We start from the raw sequence: 22536 nt of genomic DNA, 5'->3' as shown, positions 1-22536 counted from the left end.
TCTAGCCTCTTCACTACCTTTGCAAGTAGGAGTCTACTGTCCTGTACCTAATTTTTTAGCCGAGACGATCCGCTGAGCGTCTACGATAAACCGTTGGCAAAAGTTCGCTGATTTGTGTTCTACTCTACAGAGTGGCATTTTTTAGTGCGACTGTTCAATGTCTTCGTACAACTTAGTCTGATAAAATAGACCGACTGGTATCATTTTTCATACAACATGTTGATCTGAAAATTCAGACTAACGTCGTCTGAAACTTTCAGACCGCGAAGTATGAAAGTTTTGGTATGAAAATTCAGACTGAATGTAAGTAAATCGACTTCTTACAAAAAATTATGAAATTTCAGTAATTTTTTTAACAGTGTGGTCATCTCACTCAGCTAAGGGTTTTGGCAATTTTGGCCCCTGGTCCTTAGGCAGACCCGTTTGGCTGAGGTAGCTCCTTAGCCAAGCGTTTGTTTACATGTCGGCCATGTTGAGCCTATAACCTAATTATACCGATGCTTCAAGCTCAACAGACGAATTCAACCAACTAAAGGTATTTAAATTTCATAAAATACCAAGGTAAAAAGTGCGATTCTTCCATTTCGAGTGCCTGCACTACAAATCTAAAGGTCACACTTCTCACCACTCCAGAGGCAAGACATAAAAGTCTCGCCAAGATTTGGTCAGACCTAAATGTCTCGCCAAAATTTGGTCAGACAAAAAAGTCTCGCCACAAAACGGTCAGACACAAAAGTCTGACACCAAACTGGCGAGACTTTTGTGTCTAACCACAACCGCAAGGCCGTAATGCGCCAGACGGTTGCGGCCTGAAAGGCCGTGGTCAGACACAAAAGTCTCGCCATTTTGGGGTCAGACTTTTGTGTATGACCGTTTTGTGGCGAGACTTTTTTGTCTGACCAAATTTTGGCGAGACTTTCAGGTCTGACCAAATCTTGGCGAGACTTTTATGTCTCGCCATATTTTGGCGTGAAGTCTTCCCATCCAAATTGCAGTGTGTTTGCCTCTGGATGATCTAGTTCATTCACATCCGTGAAATATGTGGTCGGCTGAAGGAGCGCCGTAGCGTAAACGTAATCCAAATTTCTCTCAGCAATCCTTCCTTCTTTTCGATAAGCGAGTACAGAATCGGATTCAGCGTTAAATTTTACGTGAAAAAATATGTTGCGTTGTGTTTTATTAGTTTATTTTCTGAATTCCTACAATTGGCAAATGTGAGGTTAAAAATGGCGGACGTGAAAACCAAGGGGAAATAACTCCAGCCAAATTTGTACACCGAAATTAATCAAACTTGTAAAATTCACTAAAACTCACTGAAATTCATCAAAATTCGATTGAAATTCATCGAATTTTGACTGAAATTCATCGAATTTTGACTGAAATTCATCGAATTTTGACTGAAATTCATCGAATTTCAACCGAAATTCGCTTTAGAAACTGAAGAGTGTGCATAGCATGCTCCCCCAGGGAGTATGCCACAAAGCACGCTCCATCCTGGAGTGTGCTTGCAAGCACACTGTACGGAAGAGCATGCTTGGCAAGCACACTCTACGGAGCAGCATGCTTCAAAGCACACTCCAGGATGAAGGCGTGCCTCTTCGTTCATATGGGCCTTGCAATAGCGCCGCAGCACGCTTCATCCTGGAGTGTGCTTGGAAGCATGCTCCTCCGTAGAGTGTGCTTGCCAAGCATGCTCCTCCGCAGAGTGTGCTTGCAAGCACACTCCAGGACGGAGCGTGCTTTGGGGCATACTCCCTGGGGAGCGTGCCATGCACACTTTCAGTTTCTAGAGCGACTGAAGTTCGTCGAAATTCGACAAAAGTTCTTTGGATTCGTACACCAAAATTTCACAGTGATTTCCCCTCGGTAAAAACGACGCGCGGGGCTAGTTTGGCTAAGGAGCTACCTTAGCCAGAGGCGTCTCCCTAAGACCAGGGGCCAAGACCCTTAGCTTAGGTGACCGTCCTGTAAAACACGACAAAGTTTTTACCGTGAGAGCCATATTACGAAGCACATCGGGCAACCTAAGTGGACTTGACGTAGACTTCGTAGGAAATGTCGCGATCGTTCTATTCTCAGAATTCCTCACGGGGATCAAGCTAGGGAGTTGGGAGGATTTCCCTTTCCATGAATGGAGGGTAGGTTAAGACTAATCGATTATCGACATAAGCAAATTTAAAGCTTCACCATGCTCAGAAGGACCGGTACGCGCCTCGATGTAACATCGATGGTGGGTAGATAAGGCGAGTTGCTGAAACCACGTTGCCCACGTAGTTTGACTTTGACGGTTTTACTCGATTGTCGAGTCGGCCATCCATTTCGATTTCACGTGAAAATCAACGTTGCGTCCACGTGTCTCATCCACGTGGATGATCCCGTGGGGCGGGGACCTTTAAACGTAAATCGTGTCATGTTCGTTTGAAAACTGTGTCACATTCGTTTGAAAACTGTGTCACATTCGTTTGAACGTGAATCGGCTCCGGGACGAGGCTGGTTAGGTATTTTAAAAACGAACGTGACACGATTCTCGTTTGAACGAACGTGACGTCGGGACGTCACATTCACTGATTCCCGCCCAGTGCGTGCATTCTGGCCAGTGACAGCGTGGAGCGTTTTGACAGTATCGATGGCCAGACAGTGCGGCGCGGCCGGTGCAGCCCGGGCCATTCCGTGCGCTCCAACAGACGTCATTGTCCGTCCCGCCTCCTCACCCGCACAGTGCAAGCGAGAAAACCCAGGCGGGGGGATGGAGGGGAAGCGGCCGCCCGGCGTCGCATGCGGCCGCCTGGCCACCCTGGAGTCCGTCTACCTCCAGTTTCAAAATTTAAAATTTGATTTTGACTTTTGAGTTGAGGCGGATGGGTACCAATAATTTCCTTTTCCGGACACTTTGATACCACTTAAATGACAAGCTGTAATTGGATTTAAAATTTCTCCAACGACCTTTCAATTTTCGCATCGGACAGCGTGGATGAAACGCGTCACCCCTTTCCCCGTACGCAGCCTCTTTCGTCAAATTCTGGCAGGGGACGGCAACGGCCTAGGAAGCGCGTGAAGCCATGCGCGAGCGAGGTGCAGGGGTTACTTATTTTGATTCGATTGTAAGATCTAGGCCGTTGATTGTAAAACGCTTTGCGCAGATCAAGAGAGCACAAAATTTGACGTGCATTAGACCTAGTAGACTGCTCGATACTTGCAATTCAACCGAACACAACACGGAATCATTTACATCAACATGGCGCATTCGAGTTTTTCCTAAATTTTATGATTTCTCGTGTTTTTTAGTGTTTTCACTGCACCTTAATATTAGGTAAAAGGGGGGGGGAGGAGGGGAGAAGTTCTGGTGTACACATGAAGTACGGGTGATACACACCTTGCTTTACTCATAAATTTCACAATTTTAAACGTTTAAAAAAGGCTTTATTTTGGCTTTTTAAACGGCACTCAACGTTAAATCGGTTGAAATACTAGAGAATTTCACGTTTAAAACTGGGAGTACACTGAGTACGGGCAAATTTGTACACATGAGTACACTAGTGATTCACCCCTCGGTCAGGCCCCCTTGCTTGGCAAAAACAATCCAGGTGGCGTATTCCGTGCAAGTACACCGTTGCACAACAAGGACGTCATCAACAGAGTAGTTGCAGGCATGCTCCACCAGTCCGTGTACTTGATAAGCATGCTCCAGCGTGGAGTGTACAGCCAGGTTGGCTCAAGGTGGAGTGTACTTGCAGGCATGACTTCAACCTGAAGCAACACACTTGAGTTTGTAGAGTATTTAAAGCCAAATTGCCTCACCATTCCTCACCTTAAGGCATTGTTCACGACTGGGGAACTACGTGGCATTCCACTACGAGGCAAGTGTAGGGGTTTTTTTGCCTTCGCCGCTCCCAGGCGGAAACTGAAGCGATATTCTCCTATTGTAGGATGGGCACGGCGGGGAACGCCCAGTTGACTGATTCATTCTTCACCTCGTAATTTCCCTGCACGCAAGAGACACATGTGAACACACCCCATTGAAGCGGAGGTTGCCGATTTGGCGTGCCTCCGGCGTGGCGATGCCATTTGGGGCGTGAACTGCTCAGTCACTGTTCGTATCCGTGCAACAACCACCGATCTGAAACGGGTGTCCCCAAAAACCACCGATCTGATTCTAGGTTTCCACAAAAAACCACCGATCTGATTCTGGATCACGGAAAACATATCCGATGTACCTTGTCAAGGGTTCTTGAGCTGAAAATACGTCCCTACAGTTCTCGTTAAGCTGAACCAGTACATTTTTTACGGCTCGGTTGAATGAACTCCTCTGGTTTTAGAGGAAGATTTGACATAAATTCTCTGCATGCACCTTGTGCACTTTCTCCATGCGAATGAAAGCTTGTGACAGCTCGGAATCAGCCAGTACGCAGATTGGTGGTTTTTAAGGAACCTTGAATCAAATCGGTGGTTTTGGTGAAACCCAGAATCAGATCGGTGGTTTTGGTGAAACCTAGAATCAGATCGGTGGTTTTGGACCGAGGGGCCAACCACATTGGATGTTTGGGGACACAAGATTTCTTAAGGGGAGTTCTACTGAAAATCTTACTTTCTCCAAATTGAGTCCCATTATCAATATTCATTGTAAATTTAAAGTATTTCATAGTAAATAGATAAATTTGAAGTTTGGAGAGGAATACCTAGCCCAGTCGAAGAGGAATTTTCTGCTATTTCCAGTCGTAACTTGAAAAATTCTCCTACGCACAGTATTTCAACGTAAACTAATGTTCTGGGCATTTTTCACTTCTTTGGTTCATAATTGATAAACCGTGGCATTTGTAAGATACTGGGACTATTACAAAATCATAAGCTGTGTTTTCAAGACAGCATGTCAATAAAATTTCATGAAAATGTTAAAAATTCTGATATTTTGGTGTCTTTTATATTCTGAAAGCAACGTCAAAATAAATTTTTGGGTACCATGTCTTGGTGATGCCACGCTTTATTGCATATGAGCCAAGAAGTGAAAAATGTCCAGAACATCAGTTTACGTTGAATGCTTTGCGTAGAATTTTTTCTAAGATATTGCTAAAATAGGCTGAAAAAACTCTTCGACTGGATTTGGAGGGATGTTGGGCTCTAAATTTCATGTTTGACTATTAACTATGTTTTACTATACATCTGCAACAAATTTTTACACTGGGGCTCAATTTGAAAAATGCAATATTTTCAGTAGAACCTCCCCTTAAGCTAAAGATTTCGTCAGATTTCGCAAGATTTTTAACCGATAGTCGGCCCAAATGAGCCCGTTGTTGGCCTTTTTGTGGGGGCCGGGGCAAGATTTCAGGTTTCCCAGAGATTTCTATGGCTAAGGGACACCGATTTCTAGAGTGGTTGCCCCTCGTTTTGGACACCCGTTCCAGATCGGTGGTTGTTGCACGGATACGACGCACTTCTCTCTTTCTGTTAAGTAATTAGACGTCTGATGGTAACAAGAGTTATTGGTTAAACGTTTTAACAGGTTGCAAACCTACTGCGCATGTCCAAAAACACTCCGGTCAAGAAGTATTGTTGGAGTTCTACCCGAAAACTGCGTTCGAATCGACATCAATTCTCTTGTTGCATCTTCTCTAGCTGCAGTCAAAGAGATTTTTCATTTCGAACGTGCTATTTGAGCTTTTGAAGTAAGCTGTACAGAACAAAAAAAAAAATTCCAATGCTAACGCATTGCACGGTGTTCCGGTTGTAGGAATCAATTTGAAGTCTGTCGTCTAAACGTTAATCACGTTAATTTTACCGTTTATTTACGTAACTTTGAATCCTACCGGTATTTTTCATCCCCAAACCTGATTCAGTTAACACAATGACCATCTCAGTCCATCTCGCGATCTCGCGATTTACAGTGCTCATGTTCGTCAAACGAAAGTCATCCGCGTTCCGAAACCACCCCTCCCGAGTTTGTATAGTTTGTCGAACCAACCGTCGTGCTGGTAACAGAATTGAGGAAACATCACAGGAGAACCGCAGCCTTTAAAGCAAGCCAAACATCCAACCTCAGCAACAATGTAGGGGCAGTTTCAATGCGCTACTACTCGTGTTTTCAGCCTCGCGATTTTCCGAAAGGGCGCAGACGCCGAGAAAATTGTTGCAACCCCCGAAATTAATTTTATTGCGTCTTTCTGCTACGACCTTTTTACTGACAGACTTCAAAGATGTTCCATGTCGGGACCCGTGCGATGCGTTAGCATTGCATTTTCGAATTTCACGGCGTTTTTATTTCTTTTTATCAGCGACTTTAAATTTTGACAGTTGGTACGATGGCACCGTGTCGTTGCCATGGAGACTATTTTTTCATGTTTTAACCATTTTCTCAGAACACAGACGATTTCTTGTCACTTGGGGCGGATGAGGCAGGAGGTTTAGTTTTGAGGAGTGGCACATTTTCTCTTTGAAACGTTTCTGGAAAATGTGAACGGATAAGGGTGCTTGATTGTTGCAAATTTATGTTTTAGTCGTTCACGTTAAATTCTCACGATAAATTTTTGAAATTTTCAGGAATTTTTATTTGATTATGATAACGAGTAATTGCGGGATCCATTTTCCACCAGGATCCGGAAAAAAAAATAAGAATCTGAGCCGTCCCGGGCAATAGGGGTCCTCCGTCGTCGGAACCCTTAATAAAGCCCGGCTATTCCCGGCTCGGCTCCCCCCACTCCTTTTTTTTCTTTGAGGAGTCGAGTTTTGCCATGGAAACGGTGATTTTAAAAGCAAATTTCTCAAAATTTGCGGTTAAATTTTTAACCACACTTCAACATCAGAATCAGCGTTCAACGTTGTACTAGTCTGCCAAATCTCATTCAAATCCTATGGAAAATTTCCAAAATGCATAAAGGGCCCGCGATTGAATCTCCCGCCGGCTGAACCCCGGGTATACTTTAAGGCTACTTCGTGCCTAAAAGAACGGAAAAGGAAAGAGAACGAACATAGAACAGCTTGAGGGGTTCTATGACGTTCACACGGTTTTTGCCACCGCTTAATGTATTATGCCTTAACAGACCTAAGAAAACTCTACGTAAAATGTGAGGGACCTGTGAGAGGAAGTCAAAGGTCACTACCGGAGGAATGTCGCACGGCCCATCTTTGGGCAGTTTGAACACGGTCGAGTAGAAACCGGGTATGTTTTTCCTCAACGCCGTGCACGAGCCCGCTGGAAACTTGAATATTAACGCGTTGTCCTTCCACATGTTGTTCGATCGTCGGTCCAGGTTAACTTGAGCCTGATACGTGTTCAACAGAAATTTTCACTTTGAAATTATAGCTTCACTTCATTCTGGGTGCTCTGAAAGTGGCGTCTTTTGACGCTTGCCTTAGGTTTTGTAGGCGCCTTTGGGCGCCTCGCCAGAGGCGCCTAAAGGTGCCGTTTCTCGAGGTGCCTTAGGCGCTGAGTTTCGGGACACCTTGTTCCCTACGGATGCCAGTGCAAGGTGTTAGCTTGTCCATACACCTTTGTGGTTACATTGCAAGTGAAATGCATGACAACATAGGCCACACTGCATTGGCAAGGTGCTTGGACCCCTATCAGCTGAGGCCTTGGCAACAGTTCGAGCCTTGTTCATTACAGTGCGTTGGACCAAAGGTGTTTCGACTACCCCCGGGGAGGCCCAAAGCGCTACAAAATTGGCAGCAAAGCACCAATTTCAATCCCCGAATGGGTGGACCATCCTGGTTTTTCAGCCCCCGGTTTAAAAAGGGTGAACACGTTTAGAACCATTGACCCTTTATCTATTTAATCTTTGGGCAAATCCTAAGCTTTCAGGTAAAAATTTTGCTGCCTTCAAGTAACAGAACGTACTTGGGTTTAATTTTAAAAAAATAACCTTTTTAGTTTGTAAAGCAAAGTAGGTGAGTTGGGCGCACGGACAAACGGTTTTAGTTTTTCCAAATTTAAAACATGTTTAAACCCTTTAAAAAGTGCTTTAAGTATAATTTCCGAGCTATTTAGTTTTGCAAACGAAGAAGTAGTTCGTAAATTACGAAGTATTTTCTATGAAAGTTATGTATGATGAAAGTACTTTGTTATAACAACCTCCTTCTCTTTATAACGCCGAAAGTAGTTTGAATGGTTATCAGGGTACAGACGTAGGGATTTTCTAGGAAAACAGGGGACCGGTTTTACCATGTGAATCTTACCCAGCTTGAGTCTGTAACGTGGTTAATGGAGCCATTCAGCCACCCAGTAAGGCGTTGCAGCTCGTTCGGCTTTGCAGGATTCCAGTGGGAGTGCCTCAGGTTCCAGCGCCAGTCAAGGCTATCACCCTCTTCACACATGTAAAACCTGTCTGCGTAGGCGATGTACTTTCCCTGAACAGTTGAAAATAAAGCGAGTAGAAAGATATTCACTGTACACGGAATGGTCGGACACATCGACGCGTCCGAATACAATAATCCGAACTGTAAGAGCAGATCCAAGACAATCCTAACTGTCAGAGCAGATTTAGAACTGTCCTAACTGCAGAGAAGCCTAAAAGTGTTCATGAACTATCTTCACTCTTCACTACACATCAAAGAATCTCGATATTTCGGAAGCACAAGTCCACGTATCTGTACAAGGACGAAACTTTGTAACGAGCCTCTCGGTGAATAATTTTATGAAATACGTTGGCGTCACGGACTTTGAGAAAAGACTGCTTTTGACATGCACAGTCAGGATAGTCCAACTCGCATAAGACCCACCTTGGTGAGTCAGAGGTCATCCCTCGGGCCTTCGGCCCTGACATCACGCACCCCGTTAAGGCCAAATTTATCGATCCGTGACTGAGGCCCAACCTCCTATTATATATATATATATATATATATATATATATATATATATATATATATATATATATATATATATATATATATATATATATATATATATATATAGTAGGAGGTTGGGCCTCAGTCACATATATATATATATACTCAGTGGCATGAGAATTGATATCCAGAACCTTCATTTTTTCTCCCAGTGACACTGGTGGTTAAGGGGGCAGTAGCGTCTTTTGCACAGGGGCGGACTGGGACCAAAAGGGCCCTGGCGGAGGGTTCCTCTAGGGGCCCCGGAACATTGTGCGACCCCCCCCCCACAAAAAATAGCATTCAAATCAGGAAAAAAGCAGGTAATGCTTTGAAAAAAATTTGAAATCTATAATTTTTTTATCCTTTCCTCTGTGGGCCCCTTTCGAGCCCATGCTTGCTTTTTGGGCACTTTTTGAGCTCTTGCTTAGAAGGCCGGTTTTGGGCCCATGCTCGTGTGGGCCCTTTGTGCTCCCTTGTCCTGTAGCCCTTTTGGGGCCCTTTTTGGCCCGTCCCGTTTATTTTTTGTAAAAAAATGACGGAGGGACGGGCATATAGTATGATCCCTGCTGTGCGTCCGTTCGTTCGTCCGTCCGTCCGTCCGTCCGAGGACTTCCCGTGGTCCGATCTTGACCAAATTTGGTATGCAGCCTCCTTGGGTGACCCTAAGAACCGCCCGGTGGCAGCAAATCCGTTCCGAGCCCCAGGGGCGCTGCTGCAGGTGCATCATGGTCTACATGGGGTCGAGGAGGATCTCGGCAACGGATGCAGCTAGGAGGGCATGTAGGGGTATTTTTGGAATCGGGGCGACGAGAGAAAACCAATGGTGCCAGTTTCGAGCGAATCGGAGAACTTCGGACCCGGGTTCAAATCCCAGCGGAGTATTTTTTGAACATTCTTTTTATTCGAGTTTTTGCATTGTTTTTGATGTTTTCGAGGGTGCTGATGACGAAAACGACATTTATTTTAACCCCAGACTCAGGTTTAATTCCCGTCAGGGTCAAACATAGGCGAAATTCGTACGTTTCTTAATGTACGGGACGGGCCAAAGTTGCCGATGTATATCGCTACTTTTCCTGTTATTCTTGGGCCCTCTTTGGGCCCTTGCACTTGTGCACCCTTGTCCTGTAGCCCCTTTAAGGCTCTTTAACTAGTTGGCCCTTTGTAGGCGGCCTGGCGGCCCTGTAGCCCTTTTGGGGCCCTTTTTCTTAGGCGAATTTTGGGCCCTTGCTCTGTAGCCCAGAAAAGGCCCTTGCTCTTTGAGACCATGAGGCCTTGGGCCCTTGTTCCTTGAGCCCCATCGGACTCCGAACGAATCTAGGGCCCTTTGGTCTATTTAGGTCTTTTGAAGTAAGTCCAGGGGCCCTTTGGCCCATTTACGTCTTTTGGAGCAAGACCAGGGGCCCTTCGGGCCCAAGGGCCCAGGCGGCGATCGCCGCCTAGCCGCCCGGGCCAGTCCGCCCCTGCTTTTGCACGTGTTTTGACGATTTTCGAACCTCCTGTTTAGACGTTTATATAAAGATAAGTATGAATGCCAGAGGCAAACGGCAGGCACAATTTGAAAGATAAAAGTTTTTACAACATTTTCAAAAAAAAATATTTTGTTTTAGCATTGAATTAGGATGTTTTGTGTTATATGCAAAAATGGTCTGCAAAATTACATGGTTTCACTGCGCGCACGATTGCAGCCAAAGTTTTTAACTTTTTACCAATCGGTAAAATGCATCTGAAAAAGCATGAAATTGCCCATAAAATGACCCTTGGGTTTTAATATTGGGCCAGAAAAAATGTGGTTCGTTTCCATCTTAAGTTGAAGATGAGCGTTTCAATAGTTTTTCTTGCCCAATATTGAAACCCGAGGGTCATTTTATGGGCAATTTCATGCTTTTTCAGATGCATTTTACCGATTGGTAAAAAGTTAAAAACTTTGGCTGCAATCGTGCGCGCAGTGACACCATGTAATTTTGCAGACCATTTTTGCATAGAACACAAAACATCCTAATTCAATGCTAAAACAAAATATTTTTTTTTTAAAATGTTGTAAAAACTTTTATCTTTCAAATGGTGCCTGCCGTTTGTCTCTGGCATTCATACTTATCTTTATATTAACGTCTAAACAGGAGGTTCGAAAATCGTCAAAACACGTGCAAATGACGCTACTGCCCCCTTAATATGTATTATGTACCTGTTCTTATGGGACGCCTAATTGGCCAATATTAAACGTACAATGTTAGCAAACAATCCATAAAACTTCGACAATCTCACTCAACTCGACACTGCATAACATACTTAACATTGTAGAATTTCGTCACGTACCGCAAATGAGTTTATAGCCTTCCTAGTTGTGCCGTGGGCGATGTTTGATTCGCAAACGAACACAAGGAATGCGCTGAAAACAAGGACCGTGTTGACTGCCGCGACCCATCTTTGAATCATCGCTGTACTGAAATCAGAAGTAAAAAAAAAATCATGTTAAAAAACCCGAACAAGGTGCTTTGCATCGGACGCAGGTTCGAAACCCACAGAGGGGTGAGGTAAGGTACATTTTACACTGGCGGAAAAAAGGAAGGTTTTGGCTGTATGGGAGGGTGGGGATCCATGACCACTGGGGTACAATGACCACCCACCTCGCTCTCGGGAACTACTTAGCCGACGGCAACCGGTCGACCGGACTTTTGAGAGCACTCTAAATGTCTTACAATGAAATTTTGGGCCCTTTGTTATTCGTATGTTACAGTGAATTCGGCGCAAGCATAATACGAAGCAATATTCCTTCGTAATACGAATCTTTTTAGCTTTTACATTGAAAGATACAAAGAAAAACCTTCGCAATACGAAGAAATACCACATTCGTATTATGCTTGCGCCATTTCCTTCGGGGGAAAATTTTCTTCGTAAGACATTTGGAGTGAGTATCCGATTCTATTTTCAGCCAGAGCCCTACTTTTTAACTTCAACGGTACAACCATAGCACCTCCCCAAAATTTTTTCGTTACAGCGTTTTGGCTAAATTGGGCATATTTTAAATCTGGGATTTTTTTTATCACTCTCACATTAGAGGAGATAAGTTCGATGTCTAAGGTTTTTCTCAAAATGTCGGCTCTCCGACAATATATCCAAGACTCGCGACGCTCGCTGGGGGCTCCGCCCCCAGACCCCCGCATGTGTGGGGCGCGTACCGAAGTGTTTTTAGTAAGTCCGTGGTGACCAAAGGCAAACTTTCTAAGGAAGTAAATGTACTGCTTCTTTGAAAGCGGGGATCCTTAACTTACCTCATAAGTGCATCATAACGTTATCATAAGAGTTGTTATTACCCTTAACTTCCTAACATCTTTTCAAAAGGGTAAGTTATTTTTTTATGTCTCGAATTTGTGTGCATATACTTTTGCAAGTACTTTCATGAGTCCGTACCCTTAACCAATAGCGAACATTGTATTATGTTACGTTAAGACAGCAGTGTTAGTTAAATGTTGAGTTAAGTTAAGGATCCCTGTAACGTCTATTTAACAGCTTTTGACCATATAATTAGGCTACTTTTACTGCCCAAATAGATAGCTTGTATTGCATTGGCTACAGTGGCAGTCAATGGGTGCATACAAGGTCCGGAAAATATTGAAGACTGCTGTGACAAGGATAGAGGTGAATGGAAAAAATCGCAAGTCTCTACGACCACTCCTTGACCCCAAACATTTCTATATGAGTAAGTGAGTCAGTCAGTCGGATTGGGGCTATATAAGTTCTTGATGATGATTGATGATGATGATTTACCCCATTGCCGGTGGCGGGGACCCGACTGCGGCACAGTTTCGGAAATTCTCGACCAGACCTACCGAAGGGGCGAATAAAAATTTTTAGTCAGTCGGTCCCCTTTTTAGAAGATTGAGTAGGTTTGCTCGGAAAAGGTGAGGAATTTTCAACTTTTGGGATTTTATCCCATTTTCCTAAAAAAATTGCAATCGAATGGAAAAAACTGCAAGTCTCTACTACTACTCCTTGACCCCAAACATAGGGAGTGAGTGAGGGAGTCAGTCAGTCGGATTTTGTGGCTATAGAGGTTCTTGGTGATGATTGATTTTGAGGATGTTGCCGTGACGGGGACCCGATTACGGCACAGTTTCGGAAATGTCTCGACCAGACCTACCGGTGGGGCGAATAAAAATCTTAAGTTGGTTGGTTCCCTTTTTTTGAAGATTGAATAGGTTTGCTCGGAAACGGTGAGGACTTTTCAACTTTTGGGATTTTTTCCTATTTTCCCATAAAATTTGGGATCGAATTGAAAAAACCGCAAGTCTATACGACCACTCCTTGCCCTCAAACATTTCTATGAGTGAGTGAGTGAGTCAGTCAGTCAGTCAGTCGAATTGGGGCTATAAAGGTTCTTAACTCGCGCTGCTCGCTGGGGGCTCCGCCCCCAGACCCCCGCATGTGTGGAGCGCGTGCCGAAGTATTTTCAGTAAGTCCGTGTGACCAAAGGCAAATTTTCTAAGGAACTAAATGTCCTGCTTCTTTGAAAGCTCTATTTAACCGCTTTTGACCATATAATAAGGCTACTTTAACTGCCCAAATAGATAGCTTGTATTGCACTGGCCACTGTGGCAGTCAATGGGTGCATACAAGGTCCGGAAAATATTGAAGACTGCTTTGACAAGGATAGAGGTGAATGGAAAAAACCGCATGTCTCTACGACCACTCCTTGACCCCGAACATTTCTATGAGTGAGTGAGTCAGTCGGATTGGGGGCTGTATAGGTTCTTGATGATGATTGCCCAATTCCCGGGTGGCGGGGACCCGACTACGGCACACTTTCGGAAATTCTCGACCAGACCTACCGATGAGGCAAAAAAAAATTTTTGAGTCATTCGGTCCCTTTTTAGAAGATTGAGTAGGTTTGCTCGGAAACGGTGAGAAATTTTCAACTTTTGGGATTTTAACCCAATTTTTCCATGAAATTTGGAACCGAATGGGAAAAACCGCAACTCTCTACAACTCCTTCACCCCAAACATTTCTATGAGTGAGTGAGTCAGTGGATGAGTGCGTGAGTCAGTCAGTCGGATTGCGGCTATAAAGGTTCTTCATGAGTAAGGAGTCAGTCAGTCAGATTTAGGTGCTATATAGGTTCTTGATGATGATAATTGATGCTTGATTTAGTGTATGTTGTCGGTGCCGGGGACCCGATTGCGGCACAGTTTCGGAAATGTCTCGACCAGACCTACCGATGGGGCGGATAAAAATTTTTAGTCGGTCGGCCCCCTTTTTCAAAGATTGAGTGGGTTTGCTCGGAAACAGTGAGGAATTTGGCCCCCTTTTTTAAAGATAAGGTAGATTTGCTCGGAAACGGTAAAGAATTTTCAACTTTTGGGATTTTTCCCGTTTTTCCCCATAAAATTTGGAATTGAAGGGAAAAAAAAAACGCATGTCTCTACGACCACTCCTTGACCCCAAACATTTCTATGAGTGAGTCAGTGAGTGAGTCAGTCGGATTGGAACTATAAAGGTTCTTGATATAGGTTCTTGATGATGATTTTGAGGACGTTGCCGGTGACGGGGACCCGATTGCGGCACAGTTTCGGAAATGTCTCGACCAGACCTACCGATGGGGCGAATAAAATTTTTTAGTCGGACGGTTCCCTTTTTCACTGAAAACGTAATGGTCGGACACATGGCCAAATTATGGCGTGACAAAAAGTCACGCCAAAAATTGGCGTGACACGAAATTCACGCCGAAAAACGGCGTGACATGTAGTCACGCCCTCTTTTGGGGGATTGCAACGCGTTTTCTGAGGCAAGTCACCCCAAAAAAGCGGCATGACAAGAAATTCCGCCAAAAATTGGCGTGAATTTTGGAGTCACGCCCATTTTTGGCGTGACTTTTGTGCATGCCGTTTAAAGGCCTGACACTTTCTTCACGCCCCCGCGGGACGAATCACGGGCCCCGGGAGATTTTCTGTTTGAAGATTGAGTGGATTTTGTTAAATTTACCTTTTTTTCGTTTTTGAATTTGGGTGACAGGCCCCATTGCGGCACAATTTCGGAAATGTCTCGACCCGACCTACCGATGGGGCGAATAAAAATTTTTAGTCGGTCGGTCCCCTTTTTTGAAGATTGAGTGGATTTTGTTGAATTTAGGCCTATTTAATCGTTTTTTGAGGATGTTGCCAGTGACGGAGACCGGATTGCGGCACAGATTCGGAAACGTCTCGACCAGACCTACCGAGGGGGGAATAAAAATATTTAGTCGGTCGGTCCCCCTTTTTTTAAAATTTAGTAGGTTTGCTCGGAAACGGTGAGAAATTTGTTCCCCTTTTTTTTAGATAAAGTAGGTTCTCTCGGAAACGGTGAGGAATTTTCAACTTTTGGGATTTTTTCCCCAAATTTTTCCCCTAAAATTTTGGGAAACGAATGGAAAAAACCGCAAGTCTCTACGACCACTCCTTCACCCCAAACATTTCTATGAGTGAGTGGGCAGTGAGTCTCGGATTGGGGCTTTATAGGTTCTTGATACTCCCTTTACCCCAAAAATAGGGGGTGAGTGAGGGAGTCAGTCAGTCGGATTTTGTGGCTATAGAGGTTTTGGTGATGATTGATTTTGAGGATGTTGCCGGTGACGGGGGCCCGATTACGGCACAGTTTCGTAAATGTCTCGACAGACCTACCGGTGGGGCGAATAAAAATCTTGTTGGTTTGGGTTTCCCCCTTTTTTTGGGTTGAATAGGTTTCCGGAAAGGTGAGGGCTTTTCAACTTTTGGGTTTTTTTCCCATTTCCATAAAAGGGCGAATTTAAAAAAACCCAAATCTTCGAACTCTTTCAAAAATTTTTAAGTGAGTGGTGATCAGTCTCTCGTTTGGGGGTATAAAGGTTCTTAAATGATGATTTACCCCATTCCGGGGGCGGGACCCCCCTCGGCAGGACAGTTTCGGAAATTTTCAACCAGACCTCCGCAGGGGGAATTTTTTTGTCGGGCCCCTTTTTAGAAGATTTAGTGGTTTTCTCGGAAACGGTGGGTTTTCAACTTTTGGGACTTTTCCTTTTCCTAAAAAATTTGGAAACGAGTGGAAAAAAACTGTGAGGACTTTTCAACTTTTGCGACATTTTCCTATTTTTCCCATACTAGGGGTACGCGCCGTTTTTTTTGGGCGCGTAGTAGGCGAGCGATGCGTCTGTATTCTTGTAGAAGATGGTGAAGAATATATGCAAAGTAAGGCCCAAAACAGGGTCAATGGAAACTCAATTTTTAAAAATTTGGTCACAAATTGGTAAATTTGGGGAAAGTAAAGGTCTGGGATGAAATTGGGGCATTTTCGTGATCGCACACCCTGCAGGAAACTTGTAAATCATTAAAATTTTGGGCCGAAATTGGTAAATATTTTGGGAAAAATAAAGGTCTGAGATGAAATTGGGAAATCATTTTCGTGATCAGCACACCAAAACTGCAGGAAACCATGTAAAACTCGATGTAAAAATTTTTTGGGCCCAAAATTTGGGAAATATTAAGTTAAAGGGCTGGGGTGACATTGGAAGTCATTTTTTTTGATCAGCACGCCAAATACTGCAGGAAGCAATGAAACACCGAGGGAAAATTTTTGGTCCTAAATCATGTAATTCTAGTTGAAAGTATGGGTCTTCAGTTGTTAGGTTTTTTAGGAGCGTTTCCTGTTCATAGTGTCATGCCATGAACCCTGTTACTCAGTCGAGTAACATTAACAGCCAGCATTGAATTGCTTAATACGATTCACAAATACTTCAATTACCATTCGATATCTCCTTGTTACTAAACTTCTGGGTGATTATCACCGTAGGTTGTCACTCGCGTTCCCCGGGGAAGTGCTTCTTAACTAGACCACATAGGATGTTGAAATTTGTTTTGAGCTCGCCCCGGGGTCCTTTACTACCCCCATCTTGAGTTTTGAGCTGCCACTTCTGAATCGGCTTAATAATATCGAGAAGTGGTCAAAAAGTGAACTCCGTCCACTTCCCCCGCACCAAGTCGATTTCGAAAAGGGGTGTGTAACAACCTTCTGCGAGATGAAAGCAGACTTTCTTCTGAGCAACATGAAAGAACAAGTATGTGGGGTCACATCATCGGCCACGGTGACTTTCTGAAAGCAACAAGCGTGAAACAGCACGTCATCAAAATTGTTCCCCCAGTTTTCATGTGAACTCCGTCCACAGTGCTTATTTTGGCACCAAAATCGCTTGAATAATCGCTTGAAGCTTTAATAACACGACCCGACTCGGGAATTGTGCATCTTTCAGTTCTCCATCCGCCACCACCAAAATCAGCTGGCTGGTGTTGCGCGAAGGGAGTCCAAGTGGAATTTAGTCTTCGATTCCGCTCGAACTCCGTCCACCCCCTTTTCTCGAAAACCAATGTTCCAAAAGTGCCCCGATTTCTTCAAAAGTTAGGTTTCAGTGGCCCCTTTGATAAGCGCTTGGTCGGAAAGAATCGTATCTCAGCTTAGAGGACCAGTGCGCGTGCGAGATACAGTGGTGTAAACGGTACAAGAAATGAACTCCGTCCACCCCTTGTCAAACTGCATATTTAGCATAAAAATCAGGTTGTGCCGCAACAAGATTGATCAGAATGAATTGTGTCGTCACTTATATGCATTGAATAGGCACCACAGTCCGTCAGACCGCATTTAAATCGTTTTTTTTGAAGGGGGAAATGGCGAACATAACCTCAAATTGCCGTACGGCGCATGGCGCCCATACGCCTATGGTTGCCTGTCTGCCCGGCGCTTCTCTCTGTTCTGTTCAGCGCTGTGCTGTGCACTTAGCTGGGGATCATTTTACTTTCTTCCACTTCTGTTTTGACCACTCTTTGGCATTATCTAGGACCGTTACCTTGGCTTAGAACTTGAAAAACCGGCAATTTGAAATTTGATTATGAACTATAAATTTCTCCCAATCTTTTTTGGCTGTCATTTCTAAAACCGTGGGCCGATTCGCGGAGGCTTCGTATTTTTACCCTTCTAGTAGTCCCATATCGCCTCCGTGCAAAAAGAAATTTTTTCGGGAACCTTTTATTTCAAAAGTATCCTCGGGCTAAAATGACAACCTACGCTGATAATCACCCACTTGCGGTTTTTTCCATTCGATTCCAAATTTTATGGGAAAATTGGGAAAAATCCAAAAAGTTGAAAATTCCTCACCGTTTCGAGCAAACCCACTTTATCTTCAAAAAAGGGGACCAAATTCCTCGCCGTTTCACAGCAAACCTACTCAATCTTCAAAAAAGGGGACCGACCGACTAAAAATTTTTATTCGCCCCATCGGTAGGTCTGGTCAAGACATTTCCGAAACTGTGCCGCAATCGGGTGCCCGTCACCGGCAACATCCTCAAAAACGATTAAATAGGCCTAAATTCAACAAAATCCGCTCAATCTTCAAAAAGAGGACCGACCGACTAAAAATTTTTATTCGCCCCATCTGTAGGTGTGGTCGAGACATTTCTGAAACTGTGCCGCAATCGGGTCCTCGTCACTGGCAACATCCTCAAAACGATTAAATAGGCCTCAATTCTACAAAATCCACCTCTATCTTCAAAAAAGGACCGACCGACTAAAAATTTTTATTCGCCCCATCTGTAGGTGTGGTCGAGACATTTCTGAAACTGTGCCGCAATCGGGTCCTCGTCACCGGCAACATCCTCAAAAACGATTAAATAGGCCTCAATTCTACAAAATCCACCTCTATCTTCAAAAAAGGGGACCGACCGACTAAAAATTTTTATTCGCCCCATCGGTAGGTCTGGTCGAGACATTTCCGAAACTGTGCCGCAATCGGGTTCCCGTCACCGGCAACATCCTCAAAACGATTAAATAGGCCTAAATTTAACAAAGTCCACTCAATCTTCAAAAAAGGGGACCGACCGACTAAAAATTTTTATTCGCCCCATCGGTAGGTCAAGTCGAGACATTTCAGAAACTGTGCCGCAATCGGGTCCCCGTCACCGGCAACATACTCAAAATCAATCATCATTGTCATCAAGAACCTATAAGCCCCAAATCCGACGGACTACTCTGACTCCCCTCATCATCAATCAAGCACCGATATAGCCCCAATCCGACTGACTGACTCACTGACTGACTCACTCACTCACTCATAGAAATGTTTGGGGTCAAGGAGTGGTCGTAGAGACCTGCGGGTTTTTCCATTCGATTCCAAATTTAATGGGAAAATTGAGAAAAATCTCAAAAGTTGAAAATTTCTCACTGTTTCCGAGCAAACCTACTCAATCTTCTAAAAGGGAGACCGAATGACTAAAAATTTTTATTCGCCCCATCAGGAGGTCTGGTCGAGAATTTCCGAAACTGTGCCGTAATCGGGACCCCGCCAACGGGAATTGGGCAGTCATCATCACGAATCTATATAGCCCCAATCCGACTGACTGACTGACTCACTCACTCACTCAAAGAAATGTTTGGGGTCAAGGAGTGGTCGTAGAGACCTAAGGTTTTTTTCCTTTCACCTCTATCCTTTTAAAGCAGTCTTCAATATTTTCCGGACCTTGTATGCACCCATTGACTGCCACAGTAGCCAATGCAATACAAGCTATCTATTTGGGCAGTAAAAGTAGCCTTATTATATGGTCAAAAGCGGTTAAATAGAGCTTTCAAAGAAGCAGGACATTTACTTCCTTAGAAAATTTGCCTTCCCCACCACGGACTTACTGAAAATACTTCGGCACGCGCTCCACACATGCGGGGGTCTGGGGGCGGAGCCCTCAGCGAGCAGCGCGAGTTGCCTTTATATAGGGTCTTGGGGCACGGCTTTGGTAAGTCTGACGACCTTGGGCTTTCAAATTAAGAGTTTTCTAACCATTTCGGTCATTTTGAGTCGGGGAACCCAGCGGAATTCTCACTTTCGCAAAATAAGAGCTGGTCTAACGGCATGGGCTCGCTATCGCTCGCAAAAATTGGAAATCGCATTGAAAAAACTGCAAGTCTCTACGACCACTCCTTGACCTCAAACATTTCTATGAGTGCGAGTCAGTCCGTCGGATTGGGGCTATATAGGTTCTTGATGATGATGATTGATGATAGGTTCTTGATTGATGAGGATGTTGCCGGTGACGGGGACCCGATTGCGGCACAGTTTCGGAAATGTCTGACCAGACCTACCGATAGGGCGAATACAAATTTTCAGTCGGTCGGTCCCCTTTTTTGAAGATTGAGAAGGTTTGCTCGGAAACGGTGAGGAATTTTCAACTTTTGGGATTATTCCCCATTTTCTCATAAAATTTGGAATCGAATGGAAAAAGACCGCTAGTCTCTACGACCACTCCTTGAGTCAAGGTCAAGGCTTGACCCCAAAATTCTATGAGTGAGTGAGTGAGTCAGTCAGTCGATTGGGGGCTATATAGGTTATTGATGACATCAATCACTTTAATTGTAAGTATATGGTTCCCTCGTCATGTTTTCTTCAATTCTGTGTAAATAGTCTCACTCAACAAAGCAGCAAACCACGACGCACTGCAAGAAAAAGTGTGGATAGTACAACAAAAATTGTAGAATGTACAACGAGAATGTACAAAACCACAGAGAGCCATGGACTGCACAGCACTCGTCATGCGGTTCCATGTACTTTCTACAACAATTGTTGTGCTTGAAAGTACACTAAATTCCTGAAAAAAAATTTGTCAGAAATTTGTGTATTTTTGTTGTGGTTATTTCCTGCAGTGCTTTTGGTTTGAAAAACTTTATAAACTCTGGAGGGATGGTTTCAAAACGCGGGTGAGTCTTGTTCGAGGAACATGAGCACTGAAAGTCGCGAGGTGGATCGAAGTGGTCATGGTGTTAACTGAATCAGGTTTGACAGGAAGTCAGAACGTTTCGTGTACAATTAGTGCAAAAGTTTTGTCCGCGTTCGAAAATGGACACAAAGTGTTTTTTGAAACTCTCCAGAGTGTAAGACAAAAAAGCTAATGTCGTTCGAAGACCCTTTTTCAGAATGGCTGACAATTTTGGAGTTAAAGGTACAAAAGTGAAAAGCAGCTCCGCTATTGGTCAGTGTCTCGGCTCGGCCCCCCCCCTCTCCGTTTGTTTTGCGCTGACGAGCCGAGCTTTGCCATGGTAACAGCAGATCCAGATTCCAATTTCTCAAAATTGGTCACATACTTTATCACACTTCAGTACTGGAATCACTAATCTGCCAAGTCTGATCAAAATCGCATAGAGAATTTCCGAAGTACAAAAGGGGACGGGTTTGGAAAAAAAAATGCATCCCGGGGGATCCCTTAAAGGCTACTTCGTGCCAAAGTAACCCGGAACTCCCAAAATTGCCATATGGCTACACTGCGAGAAAAAAACTACAGAAAATCCTGTTAATTTTTTCACAGCGTCTCTCTGTCCCCAAAACCACAGTGATCTCCGTTTTTTAAAAGACGGAGCTCATTGTTTTTTTTTTGGTTTTCATCTCTCTGTTGTCCGAGCGGCCAATGCCACATCAGGACGGCATGGCCGAAGCCTCAGGGTCACCGTTGGTTCCCCGAGGACGTCGACGGGCACCTAACAGGGTCCCCGATGACGATGCGAGCATTTTAGACCTAGGTTCCGACCATTCGTTGAAAAGGTCTCATCAGGATCTACTCGAATCAAGAAAAAAAAAAATTCTTGTCAACCCCCTTTTTTCAAAATTTAGTTGACCAATCAGGATTTTAAAAAAAAGGGGGGTTGACCAAGAAATTTTTTTATTCCTGACTCGAGTAGATCTTGACGAGACCTTTTCAACGAATGGTTGGAACCTAAGGTCCAAAATGCTCGCATCGTCATGGGGGACCCTGTGAGGTGCCCGTCGACGTCCTGGGGGACTCAACGGTGATCTATGAGGCTTTGGCCATGCCGTCCCGATGTGGCATTGACCGCTCAGACAACAGAGAGTTTAACAAAAAAAAACAACAGGAGCTCCGTCTTTTAAAAGACAGAGATCACTGTAGTTTTGGGTACAGAGCGACGCTGTGAAACAAAAACAGGATTCTCTGTATTTTTTTCTCGCAGTGTACAACTAAGAAAATCCAATGTGAGCGGCTATGAAATACGGTTTGATGACTTGGCCCGATGTCAAGGGAACGCCAAAAAATGCTTCATTATTCCGTAAAAGCCTTGTTTTCTAAAGGAAATTCGCTAGCGCTTGAATTAACGACAAAATTTTGCGGCCTACAGGGGGAGTAGCCAATGTTGCCATGTGGCTACAACTCTAAAAGGTAGATGGGGCCATTCTAGCGTGTCTCGGTTAATATGTCTGGATCGATTGAAGTAGAAAGTGGAAGTATAGAGTGTGGCGAGTGAAGGCCAGACCGAAAGCCCCCGCAACATCTCCCCTGGAAGGGTTGAGAAAACCCAGAACGCACGCACGGACTCAGATGAGTTTTTTTTTTTTTTAATTTAACCCCACTCGAGTGACTGTTTTCGGTAACTTGTAGAGACGAAGCGGTGGCAGCCAATGCTGGTAGCCTCCGCTCTCGCAAGCGAACTGCGCGCGACAGATCAAATATTCATGGCCATATGAACGCAAGAGACACATAGAGACGCAAACCCCATATCGTCCCATCGGAAGCCGTCGCGCGCTCACGGCCTGTCAATCAATGCAAAGAGTACCGTAGAACGGGGTACACTCAAAATGTCTTACAATAAAATTTGGCCTACACTTTTAAGAGAAGTCGTTATTTTACAACAGTAACCCCCAAATTAGTGTTGTAATTTTACAAAAAACTAGGGGT

The 22536-nt window shown here is 44.2% G+C and overlaps 1 protein-coding gene across 1 annotated transcript; it reads right to left on the bottom strand.

The window, feature by feature from the left end:
* Positions 1-3917: 3917 nt before the first annotated feature.
* Positions 3918-22275, bottom strand: LOC117643354. Its single transcript, XM_034382198.1, has 5 exons — positions 22138-22275; positions 11131-11257; positions 8167-8337; positions 7092-7253; positions 3918-3983 (listed from the first exon to the last, which is right to left on the bottom strand). Exons 2-5 carry the CDS (start codon positions 11248-11250, stop codon positions 3918-3920), a joined length of 519 nt encoding a protein of 172 aa, XP_034238089.1. The 5' UTR covers positions 11251-11257; positions 22138-22275.
* Positions 22276-22536: the final 261 nt, after the last annotated feature.

Source organism: Thrips palmi, unplaced genomic scaffold (assembly GCF_012932325.1).
Source record: "Thrips palmi isolate BJ-2018 unplaced genomic scaffold, TpBJ-2018v1 HiC_scaffold_17, whole genome shotgun sequence".
In the NCBI taxonomy this organism is placed as follows: domain Eukaryota; kingdom Metazoa; phylum Arthropoda; class Insecta; order Thysanoptera; family Thripidae; genus Thrips; species Thrips palmi.
This window is presented reverse-complemented; position numbering and strand designations above follow the sequence as displayed.

What these genes read in the sequence shown, in the direction of transcription:
- LOC117643354 (XM_034382198.1), bottom strand. Translation starts at nt 11,250, where the DNA reads ATGATTCAAAGATGGGTCGCGGCAGTCAACACGGTCCTTGTTTTCAGC. An exon ending in AGGCTATAAACTCATTTGCG is followed by an intron (nt 8,338 to 11,130) that starts GTACGTGACGAA and finishes TCAACTGTTCAG; the next exon opens with GGAAAGTACATCGCCTACGC. An exon ending in ACGTTACAGACTCAAGCTGG is followed by an intron (nt 7,254 to 8,166) that starts GTAAGATTCACA and finishes AACACGTATCAG; the next exon opens with GCTCAAGTTAACCTGGACCG.